The sequence below is a fragment of the Fragaria vesca genome, unplaced genomic scaffold, assembly GCF_000184155.1.
Source record: "Fragaria vesca subsp. vesca unplaced genomic scaffold, FraVesHawaii_1.0 scf0512996, whole genome shotgun sequence".
Classification (NCBI taxonomy): domain Eukaryota; kingdom Viridiplantae; phylum Streptophyta; class Magnoliopsida; order Rosales; family Rosaceae; genus Fragaria; species Fragaria vesca.
The window spans coordinates 256,975-277,628 of record NW_004443408.1 but is presented as its reverse complement, the minus strand read 5'-3'; the positions used below and the strand labels follow the sequence as shown (position 1 = coordinate 277,628).

Sequence of the window (20,654 nt, the reverse complement as noted above, 5' to 3'; positions counted from 1 at the left end):
CTTTCTCAAGTACTTTGCCTCCTCGATGCCGACCCCGTGAAGCCAATTCGACTAATGCAAATGGGGAAATGAAGTCAAGGGATTAGTTGGATCTATTGAGAATATGCTACAAGGTGTTTTGATAGGGTTCAAAACCCTCGAACTATTAAGAAGAGGGAGGTTAGTGATGCTGGGGCAATTGAGTTCAAGGGTGCTAAGGGACCTCTTGATGCACATATATGGGTGGATAAGATGGAGAAAGCTTTGGAGAGTGCTGAAGTCCCGGAAGACAAGAAGGTGAAGATGGCAGTAACTTTTCTTGATGATTCTGCATATCATTGGTGGACGCTTGCTAGAGTGTGACAGAATGTGAAGATGGGGTGCTCGAGATATGACTTGAGAGCAGTTCAAGACACTCTTCCTAGGGCAGTATTTTAGTCAGGCCCACCGTAGCAAAATACAGTCGGATTTTCTGAATATGAAGAATGGAGATGATGAGAGTGTGATAGAGTTCGAGCAGAGGTTCACTACTTTGAGTTACCATGTGCCTTACCTGATTCCTAATGAGAAGACCAGGATTGAGATGTTTATTGGGGCACTCAGTGGTGTGTATGCAGATAGGATGATTAGAGTAGTGTTATGTTTTTGTTTGTTTTAAAATATATGAGCTTGATCTCCAACGGCTCATAGGTAAGTTAAAACAAGTTTTCCTATTATATGATTATTTTTAAGGTTCATGTGATCATAATGTTTTTGGCTATTGATAGATTATTCTTGTGGGGATATCTATGTTTGTTCGTATAAATATATCTATGTGGAAGGATATAATTTTTATGATGTGCTCTTTGTGTTGATTGATGATGATTTTATTATATTGTGATTTGTGGTTTAGATAGTCAAACCGGGTTCTAAGCCTTTAATCGGGTGATTGGTTGCGGTTATGATGATTCTACTCTATTGTGATTTGTTGTTTAAATAGTCAAACCGGGTTCCAATCCTTTAATCGGGTGATTGGTTACGGTTATGATGCTATTATTATTTTGTGATTTGATATTGGACAATCAAACTGGGTTCCAAGCATTTGGCCGGGTGATTGGTTACGGTTAGGAATAGGGCTCTAGTCCGTCTGTCGGTGTAGGTCATGGGAGGTACCTGAAGGTATCTGGGACCCATGGGTACATAAATTGTTGTTGTAGGTCATGAGAGGTATTTATTAATATCTGGGACTCATGGGTACATGTGTTTGTTGTAGGTCATGGGAGATACCTTATTGGTATCTAGGACTCATGGATACATGTATATTTGTAAAAGTGTTGGTTATATGGTTTTAACATTGTTCTTAATTGTTGTGTTTTATTATTTACTCTTTTTGAATTTTATTGCTTTGAGGTGATTCCTGAACTAAGTTCTAAAACAAGAATTACCGGTTTTATCTTATGTGATGTTGGGTTGAGTTATTTTTGGGAGTTACTCATATGGGCTTTTTAGCTTACCGGGTTTGTTGTTTACAACCCGGTGCACCAATTCATGGTGTAGGGATTAGTCATGCAGGTGATGATCAGCATGGTTGAGGCAGAGGCTTAGTAGTTGGGTTTTAGATGATGTACATTTTATTTGTATATTATACAGTTTGTTTTTAAGCTCATGTGAGCGTCCTTATTTTACTAGACTTTTGAAATTAATGTAATTAAGGAGATGTAATGTTTAACTTAGTTGTTGAGTTTTGTTGACATTTACACTTCCAGCATTTGAGTTTAGTTTGGAAGTTGTTGAGCAGGTTTTGGGATTTTAAGATTTTGAGATATATCATGCCAAAATTTTTGAAAATTATCCTTCGAAAATTGGGGTGTGATATCACTAACACGCTCAATAGTTGGGCTACATGTTACTTGATAGGATGTCCATTTGTTGGAAAGTCAATAGTGGTGTATCTTCTTCTCTATTAGGAATATTCTCTGTTAGGAATGTTTATATGTGTGAATATATGTTTCCCAATATGATTCATAATTGTAGGATAGTTTCCTAAGTTAGATTACATTGTTCATTGTATATGTATTCACGTTTCTATCAATGAAATCATTCTAGCCAAATCATATTCTTTTCATGGTATCAGAGCGGGTTACCCACGTCCATGTGTGAAGCCTAAAAACCACACGAACTCCACGTCACCCCAAATATTGTCCACGTGTTAGGCTTGAAAATTCGCCACACGTGCGGGGGCGTGTTGAGATATATATCTCACATCGGGAAAAATAGGACCTTGCCTGTGGTTTATAAGGGTTTGATTTTGTATACATATGTGGTCATGATGGAGTTACCAAGGACCTATGAATTCCATTGTTGAACTGTTGTGAAGAAGGTTTAGATTCGGAAGAACCACCGAATAGATTATTTGGTGTAGACTGTAGAGTCTGCGTTACGAAGTGATACCAAATTGCAGACCATCAAAACCCAGATGCAGGTTGATACAAGTACCAAATAATTGAATTAAAGGTTCGTGGAGTTGTCGGTTAAAAGATGAAAACAAGATTGAGTTTAATCACCCTTATCCAAAACCTAGTTTATGAAGCTATTTTAGAGGAGTTTGAAATTAATATGTTATCAAAAACCTAGATTATGAAACTATTCCAAACTTAAACGACGAAGTTGTTTTAGAGGAGGGCAAAGAAGGAGCATGTCTCCATTTTAGGTTGTTGACAACAAAACGGTTAATTTTTGTTCCCTATACATATATATCTCTCCTTCTGCCACTGGATTCAGCTGATCAACAACCATATCCGTTTATATTACCAGAGTTGTGAAATATAGAATAATGCCTCAATTATTTTGTGGTTCGTGGTCCAGCATCGTCTTTTATAATAAGAAATTTATAATAAGAGCATCTCCAACCCTTCTCAATAACTTCTCTATTTTCTATTATAGGGAAGCACAAGCCAAAGTTCTAAGTAATTTTTCTTCTACAACTCCAACATCTTCCTTGATTTTAGAGATTTCATGATTATTCCTCAAATCTTTCTCTAAACTTATAGAGTTTGCTAAAAATACAGTGTGGGAAATGTGTTTTCTCTCTCTTCTAGTTCCCCATTTTAGAGAAAATGATAGTGAATTCTGTTAGAGCAAAACAACCAAATTTTTCCCTAAAATAGAGAAAATTCAAGATTTAAGGGAGCTGTTGGAGTTTCTATTACTTTTTAGAGCATTTTAATAGCTCTAAGAACCAGATAGAAAAATAGAAAACTAGAGCATTTTAATTGCTCTAGGAACCAAAATGGAAAAATAGAAAAAAAATTAATTTGTTTTTTCAATTCGACTACTAAAAAAAACTTACAACGAGAACCCTCCAACAATCTAATCCCAACCGGTTTAAGTGAAAAGCTTGACTAGCAGCTAAAGGAACTACACCATCACTCCAACCTTGAGGGGGATGATTATGGCCCATATTTGTTTCAGCTCGCACTATCACAATCTCTGGCTTACAATCTTTCCAAGTTTCCCATGTTATAACAACTTGCAAAACAACATCTGCTTGCATTTCTGAAACAAACATTCTTTTAACTTCATAGACATCAAGATCAATCAAATAGAAACCAAAATCAATAATAAATATCCGCTCCACTATCAAATTTTGGCCTTTGAAATTGGTTTCCAAGGTGAAATATTGTACACCATAGGATCCATAAAACAATAGCTAGATTTGGACAGGTAAAAAGACGTATTTACTCAAGCGACAATTTTTTCACTAAAATTTTGTCACGGAAGAGAATCTTATACCATCATCCAATCTAAGGGACTCAGAGGAGATGCTAAAAATTCAAAAACTGTATGGATGATGATAAGGAAAAACAAAATTGCACGAAAAATAATTTGCATCATCATCATAAATAAATTGCTTGAACAAGGGAAGTTCATGATTCAGGTTGCATCTTCTCACATTCTTCTCTAATTGACTGGAAAAGAACAGTGGAGAGATATCGCTCCCCAAAGCTTGGAAACACCACCTGCAAGCAAATTAAATTTTTTAATACAAATATAAACCCAATGATTAAATGCAATATAGTATTCACATAATTGTAAGTTGCATGCGCATCCTATCCTAAACTGTATTGCATATTTGCATAAATGGCCCAAACACAAATTACAAAACTCTACAATGAATAATTTGTTCCGTGCAATTTATTCATATCCGACAGTCCACGAATACTGCTCCTAAAACACACAAAAATCAAGAACTGAACAGCGTAATTCAATTGAATAGTCCATGATACTATCATACTTCTCCCCAGGTGAGAAGATGGAAAAACATGGACATCTAATTTATCCTTTTACCAGATGTAAAGGTAAAATCAAACAAGCAGAAGTGAATGAATTCATCTGGAAATATACTTACGAAATTAAAGGACCAGGAACCACTGACAAAGAAATTAATGTTAGGAATGGGAACCTGAGAAATATATTCTGAACCCCACCCATTTAGATCTTTACCCACACAGGCCTCACATAAGTCAGTGATCTCATTTCTGACTCCTGAGTCTGGATTTGATTCCACTTCTGAATTATACCCTGATTGCTGTTTTGATGAGGACATCATAGTCAAACCTTTCAAGGTTTATGAGCGAAACAAATGGAAGGAGAAAGCACCTAATCATTCAAGATAATTATTACACCTGGGAGGGAAACAAAGTCTGATGCCTGAAGTCTCTAAGCTGTTTGTGTCTTTTCATATTTCCATTTCAGTTTAGTAGTCTTAAGGTCTCTTTAAGTTAGTCTTAAATGCGTCAGTTTCAGGAGAGGGTCCTAACGAGTCTTTAATGCTTCAGTTTTAGAAGAGTCTTTAAGAGTCTTTAGTGCAGTCCATTTGAGCTACCAGCTCAAGTATAAATAAGTGTAAGGGCTACCTAGGTATGCTATGCTATGTTTTATGAATAAGAATTATCAGAGTATTTTCTGAGTTTCCTGTGATAGGATTGGCGAGAAGCCTAGTTCTGGGTGAGAAGCCTAGATTTGGTGAGAGACCAGGGAGTGATTCCCAAATCAGAGTGTTTTGTGTGTGTTTAAATCCCCAAGCTTTAGAGCTTGTTGATCCTGGTATATAAGCAGTAGGTTTGCTGCATCATGTTTCCATTCCAAAGTGTTAGTAATCAGTTGCATACCAACTCTTATATCGGATATAAAACGGTTACGGTGCACCTCACCCATCTTTGCCATTATCCATGTCATATGTTTATAACTGGTGTAAGTGGTGTTTCAGGTCCTCTACTTCACCTCAGAACGGTAGCCAAATTATACAAACTATTCTTAATAAATGTCAGTTCCCTAAATATCAATCGTATATTTTCTTGTGTAAAAGAAAATTTACCGACTCAAGAGAATACTGTCTTTCCTAAAAAAAAAAATAATAATAATAATAATAATAATAATAAAAAGAGGATATTGTCTTTTAATACAGTACTGTAAAACAGGAAAAAAAAATCCTCAGCAAAGAATCAGTGCACCGGCTGAGGCAGTAGGCTGGCTTCATTCCAAGTCCTAATGGAATTAAGGAAAGATTTAGTCACTTGTGTGCAGTATAATTTTTGGTTTTAAGGGTTGGATTCTATACCCAACTTGAGAAGCTGTGTGTATGTGCATGTATCGAAGAATTTTTCTTCTGCGTGTTGTCATGGATGTGAGACTGTATGATATTTTTGATGTGCGAGTCCATTGCTAAAATTTACATCCCCTACGGTCCTGCGTTCTTGTTTGCATGGGTGAACAAATGATATCTAACCGCATAGTCCAAATGTGTAGTTAGGCTGTCAACCTAAAAGTGCAAACATAATTTCAACTACTTAACGGTCCTTGTTGGTACTGTGATCTGTGTTAAGCCTGCGTCCCAATACAAACAAACACACACACACACACACAACTAACGCAATGGTTAATATTCACCCTCACAGCTCCTACCACACACAGATTATGCTGCAACTTACCTTGGTCTGTATATGTTCATCAATTTCATAGATGAAAACAATATTTAAGGGGAGAAATCGAGAAATGATATACCGTGATAAGCTTCCCTGCATTTTCAGGCCTCTTACCAACCTTGAGAGCAGCAGCAGCTGCTGCTCCTGAAGATATGCCAACCTGATATAAATGAAATCAATGATTAAAACTGTTAAATGCAGGCACATTTATAGGCTTTTAATTACCAACGAAAAAACTGTTGTTGACCTCAATAAACACTTGGAAGTGTCCAACGATCGGAACCATTCATATTTTAGGTCCTACTCATCATCATTGCAGTTCTATCCAACAGGCAGTATCTGTCTGTATATTCTAGTTGACCACATGATTTTTACTATGGCTGCTTATTGCAGAGGGGTCCTAAAGGATGAACAGTTCACATGTATTGAAGTGTGTTGTGTGGTTGCTCAAGTGGGGATAGGGGAAACAATATTAGATAAAGCAATATAAGTTCTATTCAATTTATGAGGCCATTCTAGTTTGGTTTAACAAGTGAGAGTTTGAACTTCAAACACCAGCAAAAATTCTAACTGTATGAGAGAAAAGGAGTCCTTTTGGTTGTTTGTCTGGCAGGAGGGGATGGGATCAAACATATGGTAAAAGGAGAAAATAAACACAATAACTTAATAGAATCACATACTAGGGAAATATAGTTTTGATGTATAAATAATAATAATAATAATAATAATAATAATAATAATAATAATACTAACAACAACAATAATAAAAATAACGACTAAAATAATAATTAAATATAAATAATGTAGCTGCATGCAAAGACCATTGGCACGAGCTGATTGCTTGACTCTAAAAAATTACAGATGGGAGCAGGGGGAGGATATTTACTAGACAACAGAACCACAAAACTATTAACAACAAAATGTTATCACGCAGCAAATGAGCATCAACATAGTAACCAATATGTGTTCGTACATGAAAAGCAAGATTTTTTTTTTCAGCCAATTCTTCAATGTATCACAGAAGTGTTTAATTGTTCTAGTCTTCTGGTGTATAGCACAGGAAGATATCAGTATATCACAGTAAGATATGAGTATATTTTGCCTACATCTCAATATAAAGTTGACTGAAAAGTGAAAAATACAAACCAACAAGCCTTCCTGAAGTGCTAATTGCTTTGCAGTTTCAACAGCTTCATCACTTGAGATCTGCCACATACACAACCAGTTAGAACTTGAACTCAACTACGAACAACTTCACAATGAACTGACATGATTATTTTCCTCTAGATGCATGACTAGCAAAGTAATAATTTAGGACATCAATTAGAAACGAATATCTACAATGTGTTAACAGATGACATCAATACAGTTACCACCTAGGACTTAATTACTGTGAGAACCGAACCTATTACAATTATCTTCTTTACCTTAATGATGACTTTTTCTTAGTTAGATATATTACTCTAACGAGGACCATATTTACTGTAATCAAGACTTTAATTACCACGTGTCTTCAGACCGGTAACATGAGTTCTCAAAATGGTAAATATTACATGAAATAGGACATGTATGAGAAATGTTAACGTGCCATAGCTTTACCCCAATTATAAAATAACCGAGAATTGAACGGTAGATACTACATACCAATATCTCTGAATTTACCTCATTTCAATCATATACAGAAAAATAAAAGATTATTACAAGATTGCTCAAAAAATAAAAGAGCGACCAAATTTACATAAAAAAATAATAATAAAAACTTGAATTGGGATAAGATCTTAGACCTCTATAATTTCATCAACTACATCCTGGTGCAAATTTCCAGGTATAAATCCAGCTCCAATCCCTTGAATTTTGTGGGGACCTGTTTTCTCGAAAGTGAGAAGTAAACAAAATGCAAATGATTATTATAGGGGGAGGGAAGAACCGAACTTATCAGAAACGCTGAAACATTATCTTACCAGGTTTTCCCCCTGAAAGGATATTGCTTTCTGTTGGCTCTACACCAATGATCTGTTACTTTAAAGGTCAGCAGATGCCAGAGCTCAAATAGAAAAACAGAAAAAAAGAAGATGCAACAAAAGAGAAATATCTTCGAAGAAAATTTCCCCTTGAGCTAGTACGTATGTCAGATGTGCTTCAAACTGACACAATCACAGTGAGTCCATCAGATCCTGGCTAGTCAGCATTTTTACATGCATATAAGAGATTTGTACCCAAAAAGGCAAACGGCAGGGTTTTCCCATACAACCTTTCACTATCGTCAATCTTGACACTGCCTTCATTTTTTTTCAGCCACCCAAAAAGGCAAGAGCCAAAGCGAAGAATAAAAGAAACAAGAGTTGTCTTACAATTCTTTTTTTATATTATAATTTTTATATTATAATAGTAGAAATTATTAAATTAGATACCCAATTTAGTGTCAAACAATTGTTGGAGCTTCTTTATTTCTTTTTTTTTTTTTTTTTCTTTTTTTTTTTAATTTGGAAATATGAGTCGATATGTAATAGCTATAATATAAATTGTCAAGACACCAGTTGAAGCTTGGCAAGGAAGGGGGGCTCAAATACCCTTCTCTGCATATTTCAACATTCTGTAAAATATGCAAGAGTATATGGGCTGTTGATTAAAAAATTATAATCAGGGCCCTTAATAAACAGGCAGCAAATGAGCACATGGCTTTGTGAATTTGGGCCCCACCACATGGCTGAATCAAATGCTATAGTACAGGTGGGCTTGATCGGGAAGTCTCTAGGTTGGGCTACTTCCAAAAGTCCATGCTTGTTTCATGGATTTGGGCCAAAAACCTAGTATTGGTCAGACCAGATCAAGACCCGTGCAATTCTTCTAAATAGAAAAACGAAATAATAAAAAATAATAATAAAAAGAAACTTAACATATGGTGTGACAATTGTGAATCAGAAGAAAAAAAGGGAAAAAAAAGTACCTTTATTCTAGGATTTTTCTCTTTAAGGAACCGCCCAACCCCAGAAATGGTTCCGCCAGTTCCAATTCCTCCAACAAATATATCCACCTTGCCTTTTGTATCTTCCCAGATCTCTGGACCAGTTGTCTCATAGTGTACCTGCATATGCAATGCAATAGATTTACATACATCCAAACTGGAAGCCTAATGTTATTACAATCAGTGTATCTGCATAAAAACAACAGATTTATATACCCAAACTGCTAGCCTTAGGTAAGGGAATAAAGTTCAAAGGCCCAGAGCTTTACAGCCTCTGCCTAAAAGCAATCTAAGAATTTACTGCTAATTAGAAACAAAGGAGCAAAATTAACCATTATCAAAAAAGAAAAATAAGTGAATATATATTATCCAAGAAGAACCAAGAGACATGTTTTTTTTTCCACAAAAGAAAGACAGAAAAGTAATGTAGCTGTGATTTCTGCTTTTACATTGTGACATAAAATGTAAAGCTCTGCATAGCAGAAATCTTTACTGGACAGATTAAGCCCAATTCTACTGCAGCACCCTACCCATCTAACATGACACTTTTGGCATATCAAAAAGTGAAGAAGTCAAAAATAAAAAATAAAAAAATCCTTTATGTTCAGCAAAGTGGGGTAGAAGGAACCCAAAATACCTTAGGATTAGCTGGATTGTCAAACTGTTGAAGCATGTATGCATTGGGTGTACTTTTCAATATTTCTTCAGCTTTCTGAACTGCTCCCTTCATGCCCTTTGCTGAGTTGGTCAAGACAAGCTCAGCTCCAAATGCCTTTAAAAGAACCCTTCTTTCCAAGCTCATTGAAGCTGGCATTGTCAAGATGAGTTTATATCCTTTACTGGCTGCAATAAATGCAAGGCCAATGCCCGTGTTTCCACTTGTCGGTTCCACCAGAACACTCTAAAATTTTGATGAGAAAGGAAATATGTAAGAGAGCATTGAAATGTCATGGATGGTTTTACAAGAACCAAAACTGCAAAATAATCAAGACAGGATCAACATCTTTCCAAATGACAAGACCACAGTCATGACGCAAACTAAAAATAGAGATAAGCCAATTTGTTGTTTAAAACAGTTATTAGGGGAAAATGTCATAGCAGTTAAATTACCACAATTTTCTATGAGAATGTTCAACAAGAGAAAATCTGTAATGAAACATGCAGCCATCAGGATATGGTAAAAAAGTAACTAAAAAATATTGCATGAAGCATGCAGATGGGAGAGGCAGCATGACAGTATGATTTCAATGTGTTAGAAGGGAAAACTACCATCGCGCCCCCCCCCCCCCCCCCCCCCCCCCAAAACAACAGGAGCCATGATTTGAAATGCTACTTAACCAATAAAAACAAAACAAAACCACTAAATCGAAACAAATACGGAATAAAGGTGAATTGGATTATTTCGTTAGTGAAGTCCAGATTTGTCCGAACAATATATGTAAGAAAGAAATTAAATCACATCACCATCTCAGTCTAGATTGGACATGATACATGGGGTCATTTGAAAAACTCATAATAAATAGTTTGAAATAATAAATGTATGTCCGAAAAACTCATAATCTGTTTTTCAAGTCAAAAACTCATAATAAATAGTCTGAATATATGTCTGAAAATGTCAAAAAAAAATTCCATAGACTCATCTCGACACTATCATAATTATCAAGTCCTCAAATCTGACATTACGTGTCACAAAATATACAAAATACTATCCTAATCATTCTCAGTAATTACTGAGATAATAAAATCAACCTCAAAAACTACATCATAACAATTGATAGGCTATTACAGTAACTCATGCCCGGTATATTTGAATGCACTTTGTTTATTGTGTTACGGTGATAAACAGATGAGAAACACATAAAAATGGCAAACTTTGCAGCAATTCTGCCTAGTTGAAGACCATATTATTCAATTTGCCTTCAGGCATAAAACATTTTTTTTTTTTCTACATCACAGAAGTTATATTTGTAATCAGTTACCTGGCCAGGCTTTATAAGTCCTCGCTGCTCAGCATCAGTTATCATGCTGTAACCTATCCTGAAGAGTAATATCAGCAACGTTAACAGGGAGATTGAATATGCTATTGGCAGTAACTCTCTCAACATATTTTGTATTGGTAACGTTTACCTCTTTCTTTTTTCAAAAGAAGTTTACCTCTATTTTTTAGGGTAGAAATTAACATATCAGCTCTCGATGTTAGAAATGATATTATATATCCTCATAGGATTGTTGAAATACAGAACCAAAATACGAAAGATGAAGTCACTAATCACTTATTGAACTGATAAAGATTATTCAGTAAAGTTGATTATGACTGAGAATCAGATAACATTTTGGAAACCCAGCAAATGCAAAGATAAAAAAAAAATGATAATAATAATAATAAAGTAAAAGTATATTATCAAATTCACATATCAATCTCGTGAATATTGTCTTATATCACTCTGGTCATGTTTGAGGCCATAGGAAAAAGATATTAGAGGCTCAAAGTGTTACTGCCCAGAATGGCAAGTCATTGCTTCCTCACCTGTCCTTGACACTGCAACATGGCTCCATAATCTCAAGCTTTGCAGCAATGTTTGCAACAGACCCCTTTATAATCTTATTCAGGTATACCATCGGAGTTTTCCCAATAAGCTGCATCACAATAGGAACCAGCGTAGTATATGGATCAACCATAAAAGGTGAGAAACCAGTCTACTTTAGCATGAGTGTTAACAAAAAATAAAGCTAGTGCGAAAAACCATATATAAATATAACTTTTCATTTTCTCTTCAGATCATAATTTTAAAATTTTAAGCATTCCTTGATCAAATAAAACAAGTGAATAATGCTGACCTACAGTTTAAGAGAAGAATTTCTTTGACTGAGTAACAGCTGATTACGATTAAATTTATAAATTATGATAAAATAGTGTGCATGGAGTGGCACCCCTTTTAAAGATCTTAATTACTTAAAAAATATGTGTAAATATTAAAATAGCGAAAATTTGGTAAAAAAAAATATCCATACGTGTCCAGTATTTCATATTCTGTCACAAATCACACAAGTCCCAGTCGCGGGAATGATCTTCATATAGATAGTTTGTGAAGCCACACTAAAGCAATAACATGGATTCCTTTCCAAACAAAGGAGCGATAGAAAAGAGCTACTGCATCAACCTTATGATTCGTCTCTCACAATATATATGGCCTCTAGATTTTATTGTCAATTGTTAAAGACAAAATAAAAAATAAAACAAACACATTTTAGTTGATTTACCAGAAAATCCTAATCCCCATGCTCATTTACAGTAAAGAGTTGACCTCATAAGCATCACACCCCAGAGCATAGTAAACATTTCTGACAATCAAAATTGAAAGCACCAACCTAATAGCATGTTAAAAACGATCAACAAATCCAATGCCACAAAAATGGTATAAACCTGAGTAACATCTTCGGCAATGTTGAGACCCTCAACTGCGGTCTCCGGCTTCACAGACACTGCCTTGCACACGACAGACCCTCTCTGATGAAAGCTCAGGCTCTTGCTGGACCTCAGGCTCAGAGTCAGCGCCGAGCAGTTGGAGGTGGAGGTGGAGTTGGGGCCTACCGCCCACAAGTGTTTGGGAGCAGTGAGCAGCTCTGACTTGGGGACGCAGAGAGATGATGTCAGCGGATTGATCAGAGACGCAGAACCCATGATTTTAAGCTCTCTCTCTCTCTTTCTCTTGTTTATGGAGCGCAGGCAAGTACGAGCTAAGGTTGTTCTAATTGGATTGGATTTTATTTTATTTCAGTTTTATTTGTGGCGTGCGTCTAGACTCTGGAGTCTGTAGTACGGTTTGTTTGTTAGCTTTTTTGTTTTGACTGATTTCAAGCCAGCTGCATTTTCTTTTATTCTTTTTTGTCAAAGAAATGTAAATTAGATCTATAGTATTTTAGAGTTTACAATGTCAAACACCCGGATCTAAATGTACTTTGAAGAGCCCATCGACTCAGGGTCCCGGGAAGACTAAGGACCCAGATTTTATTTTTTATAGCTTTTTATTTAGTGTAATTGTCCTTGACACATAATTAAAGTTTCTTAATTATTTCTCCATCCTCTCTTTTTGCTTCCTCATATCAAGTTGAAGTTGGGATCTGCTCTCTCCCTCTTGCTCTAGACGATTGGGTTGGTTGGATCATCACTAAATTGAGGTTTAGACTTAGAGGCGAAAGGGAGATGGGGACTAGGGAGGCAGAGGTGCAGATCTGAAGAGGCAAAAGAGAATCACTCTTTCCTGCCACCTTGGCGCTTCCGTTCTTACTGTCACTTTGGCGCTTCCAAGTTGGAAGCTCGCGCTTTCGCCATGCACCCAAACAAGATTTTTCTAAAATCGCGATTCTGTGCACCTTTGAGCGCTTCCAAGATGATTCAGAATCGCTTCCGCTTTGGAAGAGCGAATCGTCGGTTGTGGCACGCTTCCGTGTTTCCTAGGGTGACAATAGCGCACCCAAGTTTACATCCTAAATTACAATCCACACACCATGACCCATTTTTGTTTGTCAAAATGTCAAAACTATCTATGTTTTAATTTCTTTAAATTGTCCAAAATAGAGATATTTTTGACATTTCAATATAAAAAAAAGTGAGTGTGCTTATGGTTACACACAAGGATATGAGAACAATAAACAAGGTAGACCAATAAACTGTATATGTCCACCGTGGACCAATTGGTTTCGTCAATCTATATGAGTGGGTATCAGACTAAACTAGTGCGGACTAATGGGAATACCTGCAAATGCCAATTAGAAAATAGAAACAGATATAATGGTAGAACATATAAATACAGGTATACACCGAATATCTCAAACTTCAATTAAAAATCTAATGTAAGACACACTCCTTCCAAAATCAACTGTTAAAAGTCACGGTACACAACAAATTAGAAGATGAAACTGTTATGTTTCAGTACAACTCAGATTTCTCCCAGATACATTTGCTTATCACTACTGCAAGATCCAATAATGGGTTCGTTGGGGTGGAAGACAGACTCATTGACGGATCCAGTGTGGCCTGGCAGCATAAACAAGATGCGTCGAGAAGTAGTATCCCATATGTAGACCATCCTATCAGAACTGCCAGCCGTGACCTTGCTTCCATCAGGTGACCAGCTACATTTCAACAAGTTCTTTTCAAAGTTGTGTTGGTGCCCTTCCATTATCTTCACACAACGATTTTGTGGTGCATACGGGCGCATATCCCAAATGCAGAGTTTGCAGTCCATTCCATTAGTCAGAAGATAAGAGCCATCAGGACTCAGTGACATACCTGTTATCATATCTTGATGTCCTTGAAGTGTCATCAGTACTTCAGCCTTGCGCAAGTCCCAAACCTTGAGATCATTGTCAATACCTCCTGTAAAGATTTTATCCGATGCATCCGAGAAGCTGACAGCTGTGATTTGGTATTTATCAGGATATGTTTGGATGGCACCCCTCACACGCATATCCCATAGTTTCGCAGTTCCATCATCAGATCCACTGACAACAAGAGGTGGACCTCTCCGAGCAGGATGACAAGAATTCACAAATGAAGAGTGTTCTGCCATCTTTTTAATTCTTTTTCCTGTTTCAACATCCCATGCGCCCACAGTTTTGTCTGGACTGGCTGATACTATCTGAGACCCATCAGTTGTCCAGTGAAGATCCAACACAGCATTCTTGTGCCCCTTCAAAACCATGAAGTTTTTGCATTCCCCATGAACATTCCATAAGAAAATTTCCTTGTCATGAGACCCCGATGCTATTACTGTTCCAGCAGGGTTAAATTTCATCGTGTATATAGCACTTTGATGACCTGTCAGCAGCATGATTGGTGCCTCCAAACTTGAAGTCCTTTGTTTTCCATTAGGTCCAGGTGCAGGGCGAGCAGTATATGTAAACAAATCCATTGGCCTAGGACCAACTACAGACAAAGCATTTTCACCCTCGCTCGGAGCAAACTGCATCATTGTTTCTGTTTGGTACTTGAATTTGTCTACTGAGTTCCAATCCTGCAATAGCAATTAAGAAAATAAATGGCAAATAGCTTATAAGACTCGAGTCTTGATAGAAGCTGCGAATTGATATGAGCTTCAAAAATACTATGACAGAGATAGCTTACAAAACAGAAAGACAAAACAGAAATGATTTGCATGAAGCCACAGATCCTTGTACAGCCAATCTCTTACGATGACATAAAAAAGCTCAAATCACATATTTCTAAACCACTACAAGTACAGAAGAGTAGAGAAACTGCCCTTGTCTAATCAATTTGATAGTTTTTGTGTTTTTTTTTTCCTACACCTATATAATTTCTAGAAACTACCCCTAAAGTATTTTCAGAAACAGTGACACCCAAATGCACCTCATCTATATTGCCACTCATTTCACCTAAACAATTTATACCGTTCATCCTGCTTTCCCTTTGCCCATCTTGTTCCTACACAAGTACACAACCCACTCTATGAGCCAATGGAAAAGCACAATCGTCTACCATATCAGACCCTATACAACTGTCTCCAAATTCACTATGGCAAGATACATACATGCTTCAGTCTACTTAATCAAGAAATTCAAAAGGACTCAGACATATGCAAATGAATTAGCATAAACAAACCTGTAATGTAGTCGATCAATAAAATCAACTATTGTGTGATGATGATGCAAAAGAAGTAGCAGGGTACACACTGAGATTATCAGATGCAATGAGCTGAAGTTCAATCCTGATTACAAAGGTACACTCATTTAATTTTAACATCACCTCTACTTTTTTATATCCTTGAACGGTTTAAAAGAAAATCTTGAATTAAAAACACAATCAGGGGCAAAATGTATCTGCAGAACAAGCAAACCTTGAATCTGCGCTTTCAAACCAAGAAGAAAAGATGTGGATAAAGATGCACTAGGTACCTTTGGATTTTCAAACCCAAATTAACATGAAAACAATGAGCTTCTACTTTTGATAAGTCAAACCATCGCAAACTTACTCTTTTGACAACTCACAATGAATTCAATACAAAAGCACATAAGATGAATTAAACACTTTTTAACTTTGTCCAACTCTGCACTTAGAGACATGCCTTCCGAAAAGAGAGGTGCCCAGAGCAAAGGATAGAGAGAGCAACTACCAAAGGCTGGAAATTTAATTGGCAACACAATATACGAGTGTGAGCCAGTATTTATAATACTAGGGAGAGATTAACTAGATACTAATTCTTCCAACAATGCACTCATTAACGTGCTCAATTTTCTGGACTGAGGATATCTATCTATAACTTTATTTTGAAAAGCATCTAATACAAAGTAGAAATCCTATTCTCGCGATCCTAATATTCATAGTCTCTCAAAGAAAAAATGAGCCCTTAATTTAATTGAAGAAATCCACAAGGCAAACAAACTTGAAAACTATACTTTGAAGCTAATACGTAAAATCTCGATGCCTATTAACGAAATCACATATCAAGCCACAAATCTATGAGAAATTGGCATAACTCGAGCACAGTCAAACCAAAATAGAAGAATTAAAGTAAAAACGAATCCACGAGGCTACAATTTAGAGGCAATACAACAAGAATACATAGCCTAGTTCGATTCTATCAGACAGTAAAACAGAGTAAATGTAGTTTAGGAGGCTACGTCTACAGCTCTGTTAGGTTCACCCGGACGAGAGAGGAGAGAGAGAGAGAGAGAGAGAGATAGAGGTACCTGGTGGTGCTTTTCTCGTAAACCCTAGAAACTTCTTCCTGCTAATCGAGCTCCCATGTACCTGCTAATCGAAACTATATAAACTGCAAGCGTTGCGGCGTCGTTTTGAGAATTAACAAATTTTGTTTGTTTTTTTTTTTCAGCGGTAAGGATGACGGGTTTGTCTATCATACCATATGATATGGAATATTTATTGTAAATGTGTCTAATTATATGACACATAGGGGCTTTTGAAGGGGTAAATGGTCATTACATGGTCATTTAGTTGCTTCTTCAATCAATGATAGCCACACATTTTATGAGGCATGCTATATCATATGATATACTAGAATTTTCCGAGTTTGTAAGAGTTTAGACGTGAAACCCCTTACCCCTATTTTCAAGTTGGAATCATGTTGATTGAAGTTAAATTTGACACTCAGCTCTGTGTCGCCGGTCATCACACTAACACCACTCAACCTCTGCTCCTCCTCACTTCAGCCGCATCATCTCAAACGGCGTCTGCCACTTCAGTCCCACTTCGCCTCCAATTCAAACTTATTGTCCCCTTTCGCCTTAGTCCTCCTACTAATGCATTACCTCCTTAAACCGCACCATCGGATACATCACCTACTCCTTCAGATGCAGCCATCTTCTCCACTACCTAATGTGGCCCCGGCCCCGGCCCTGCCACAAGTACATGTGTCTTCTTCATCTTCCACACACTCCATGCGCCCCGGTTTCTTGATGACATTGTTTAGCCCTGAGTTAGGACTAATTGAGCATTGAAGTATTCCTTACCAAAAGCTCTTCTCTCTGATTAATTCAATGGAACCAACTTGTTACAAACAAGCTTCCAAAGATGAGAATTTGCAAGCTGCTATGGCGAATGAAATCAACGCTTTATTAAAGAATTTTACATGTTCATTAGCTCCCTTCTCTCCTTCACAACATGTGGTAGGTCGTAAATGGGTATTGTCACATCCCGACCCTTAAATTTTTACCTTATTTACTAACTTGATTATAATAAGAATTTTACCGTCTATGTCATTGAGTTAATAGTTTAATTGGTCCCTAGAGGGGTTTCGGGGACGATTATGTGCGGAGGATTATTCGTAGGAGAAAAATATGACGACGGTAAAAATAGTAAATTTTAGCTAGTAAAAGGTAATTTTTATTCGGGTATTATTTTTTTCGGGGTGTTTTATTTTGGAGTGGGTTGATATATGAGTATTGGACCGGTTTGGAGAGGCCCAAACCCATCTCCCTCTTTTTCTCTTCTCCCTCTCTCCCGGTTTTCCTCCCGAGCCCCTCCCCCTACCGGAAACTTCTGGTCGTCCGCCCGCCGCCGTCCGGCTACCATCTGCTGCCGCACCGGTCTCGTTCGATCGGTCTCGAACCCAGCATCCTCCCTGGCCCAGTGACAGCTCCCCTAGTGCCGTCGTGAGTGAGGAAGGACGCCCGAAGCCGTTGGAAGCCATGGTGGTTCCCTCGCCGGAGCTCCCTCCTCCGGCCAGCAAAACCGGCGATCCTTAGCTCGTTTTGTAGCCCTCCTCCCGTGCAGCAACCCCTCCAAAAAGCTCACCCTCTCTTGAGCTAGGTAAGGAGAAATGTGGAGTTGAAATTTCTAGGGCTTTTAGGATGTTTTTAGTCGATTACCCTAGTTAGGCTTGGAATTGGTGTTTGTGCTAGTTAAGAGAGTTGTAGAGCATGATGAGAGGACTATTCTGTCAAAATTTCATAGGCATTGGAGGTCGCAGGAATCGGCCTCCGGCCGCCATTGCCGGCGGAGCCGGCGCCAGCGCCGGAGCTGTTTGGGAGATTTTAATGTTTTTAAATTTGGAATATTAAGGGGAGTTTATTGGAGTGAGTTATAGAATTTTTGGATAGGTTTGTGAATTTCCTAAGTTTGGTATTTTGGCGGTGATTTAATGTAGAATCCGGCCGTTGGATTAAAGTTGTTTAAACTGTGGGAATGTGTAGTTACGGCTGCTGGTTCTAGGGTTGAAATGTGGACCATTTCAAAGTTAGGCAATGACGAGTGTGTTTATGGCTCTCGGTTAATTTTGCCTATTTTGCGTAAATATTGAAATTTCGGACTGGGAAATTAATATTATTTTTGGATCAGGTCGTGAGGAGGCTCGAGCTGACGAGGCCCCAGATCGACATCAGGCTTAGGCCTAATTTGTGAGTGGACTTTTATTTTAAATAATGTGTATGCGAAATAATTTATGTGGTTAGAGAATAACGGAAATTGAGAATTTCGGTGAGTATGTATATATATCCATATTTGGATGATTATGAGAATAATATGTATATGAGGGAATGCTAGCTAGCTATACGTGTTTTTCCACCATACTGAGGTAAAATTTCATTATGGTGCGACGTTAGCGTTAGACGCAATCGTCGTAGCCCTATATAAATATAATAATTTATATAGGGGATATGCGCGTATATATATATTTATACACCGTCTTTTCCACCATAATGAGGTAAAATGCCATTATGGTGCGACGTGAGCGTTAGACGCAAGCGTCGTAGCCTTGTGTGAATTTTCTATTTGTCTTTGTTGTTTCATGAAAATTCATACAAGGGATATGACGAGTGTAATACATACATATTTTATGTTATCCTGAGAGGCTCTTATTTTTGAAGTGTTGGTGACTAGCGCGGCTAGTCACGTTTCGGTAAATTCGGTAAATTTTTAAAAGTTTTTGAGCTTGTTGCATGCTGTTAACTCTTTTTCTCAGAAGTTAATTTGGGAAGCATAAAGATTTATTTTCTTTTAAAATTTATTTTTGTCCACTCACTCTAACGTGTTTCAAATGTCTTCCCCTGGGCTCTTTGTTTTAAAATGCCCAGTCTGCAGAGTTCGGGTTGGATCTAGTAGGAGGCGAGGCATAGTCACCAGTTTTTCCGCCAGTTTTCATCAATAGGTTACCTGTTTAACCTACTAGTGTTTTCTTGCTTCCGCTAGTGTCTAGTAGCTCTGAATACTTTGGGATTATTGTATATTATTTCGGTAGTGTGCTCGGTCGATTGACTTCATGTTTAGAATTTCTGAAGGATAAGATTTGCTGTTTTTAGCTGGATAAGTATGTGACGTTTGGACGTGCTGTAATAAGAGTAAATTTGAGTTTTTCGAGTTAGGGTTGTCCATTTTCAAGGGAGGTTTTATCAATTTTTACGGTAAATTTTCCTTGAAGGTGGTCCCCGCATGACTTACTCTGGGTTTCAAGGTGAAATTCGAAGTGGGTCGTGTCAGGTATTCCGAATGGTTTAAGGCACGTGTGAAGGGCTTCCATCGACAACATGGTCACTAGCTCTGATCCATCAAAGGGTACAAGACACGCCTTATTGCAATGGGCTACCATCAAAATCATGACATCGACTATGATTAAACACATTGTCACGCCCTGAAATTTTAGGCTAGAAAAAAAAAATCTAGCCCCAAAATCCGGGGCGTGACAAGGCGGTATCAGAGCAACAACCTTAGATTGAGTAATAACATCATATATTAGTTTGTAGACATTGGAGAAAGCTAGATAAAAGTTTATACATTATAATCATTTTGTTAACTTTCAGCAACCAATATCTCTAATGTAGACCTTCATTTTAGAAGCCATTTGCATGTACTGAAAGCCTATACTTTAGGCTAATTATCTACATAATTTCATGCAAATTCATTTAGAATTCGTTGATCAACTTTGAGGCTGAAAACAAAGTCTGCATTATGCAAATCTTTTTGAGTTTCGTAGTCAGTCACTTTTTTACTAACATCTGTGCATTTCAGTTAAATATTTGAAGTTTGTGTCTTCATGAAAGTTTTAGTACACATGTTAAATATCATTTATGAGTTTGAATCTCTTGAAAATGATTTCTATAGATTATGTCACATCCCGGTTCTTAAGTTAAATTGCGGTTATTTACTTTTGGTATTACTTTGACCTTTTACCGTTTTGAGTAACCGTTTACCACTTAAGAATCCTAAAGTTGACTTTTTGTAGGAAAATTATTTCGGCAAAATTTCGTAAAGGAGGTTGTAGAGGACGTTAATA

The 20,654-nt window shown here is 37.2% G+C and overlaps 2 protein-coding genes across 5 annotated transcripts; both read right to left on the bottom strand.

The window, feature by feature from the left end:
• Positions 1 to 3,552: 3,552 nt before the first annotated feature.
• LOC101314147 (cysteine synthase, chloroplastic/chromoplastic-like) lies at positions 3,553 to 12,692 on the bottom strand. The gene is made up of 10 exons (XM_004309594.1): positions 12,332 to 12,692; positions 11,435 to 11,544; positions 10,887 to 10,944; positions 9,545 to 9,808; positions 8,890 to 9,027; positions 7,904 to 7,955; positions 7,727 to 7,806; positions 7,089 to 7,148; positions 6,022 to 6,102; positions 3,553 to 3,977 (listed from the first exon to the last, which is right to left on the bottom strand). The coding sequence occupies exons 1-10, from the start codon at positions 12,587 to 12,589 to the stop codon at positions 3,885 to 3,887; spliced, it is 1,194 nt and encodes a 397-aa protein (XP_004309642.1). The 5' UTR covers positions 12,590 to 12,692; the 3' UTR covers positions 3,553 to 3,884.
• Positions 12,693 to 13,673: 981 nt separating this feature from the next.
• Positions 13,674 to 16,672, bottom strand: LOC101313272 (U5 small nuclear ribonucleoprotein 40 kDa protein-like). 4 transcript variants are annotated; one of them, XM_004309591.1, is made up of 3 exons: positions 16,618 to 16,672; positions 15,530 to 15,635; positions 13,674 to 14,924 (listed from the first exon to the last, which is right to left on the bottom strand). In XM_004309591.1, the coding sequence occupies exon 3, from the start codon at positions 14,880 to 14,882 to the stop codon at positions 13,848 to 13,850; it is 1,035 nt and encodes a 344-aa protein (XP_004309639.1). In that variant the 5' UTR covers positions 14,883 to 14,924; positions 15,530 to 15,635; positions 16,618 to 16,672; the 3' UTR covers positions 13,674 to 13,847. The 4 variants fall into 4 exon arrangements, with proteins under 4 accessions (XP_004309639.1, XP_004309638.1, XP_004309640.1 ...); XM_004309590.1 differs by lacking the exon at positions 15,530 to 15,635; XM_004309592.1 differs by lacking the exon at positions 16,618 to 16,672 and having other exon boundaries at positions 15,530 to 15,759.
• Between the last annotated feature and the right edge of the window lie 3,982 nt (positions 16,673 to 20,654).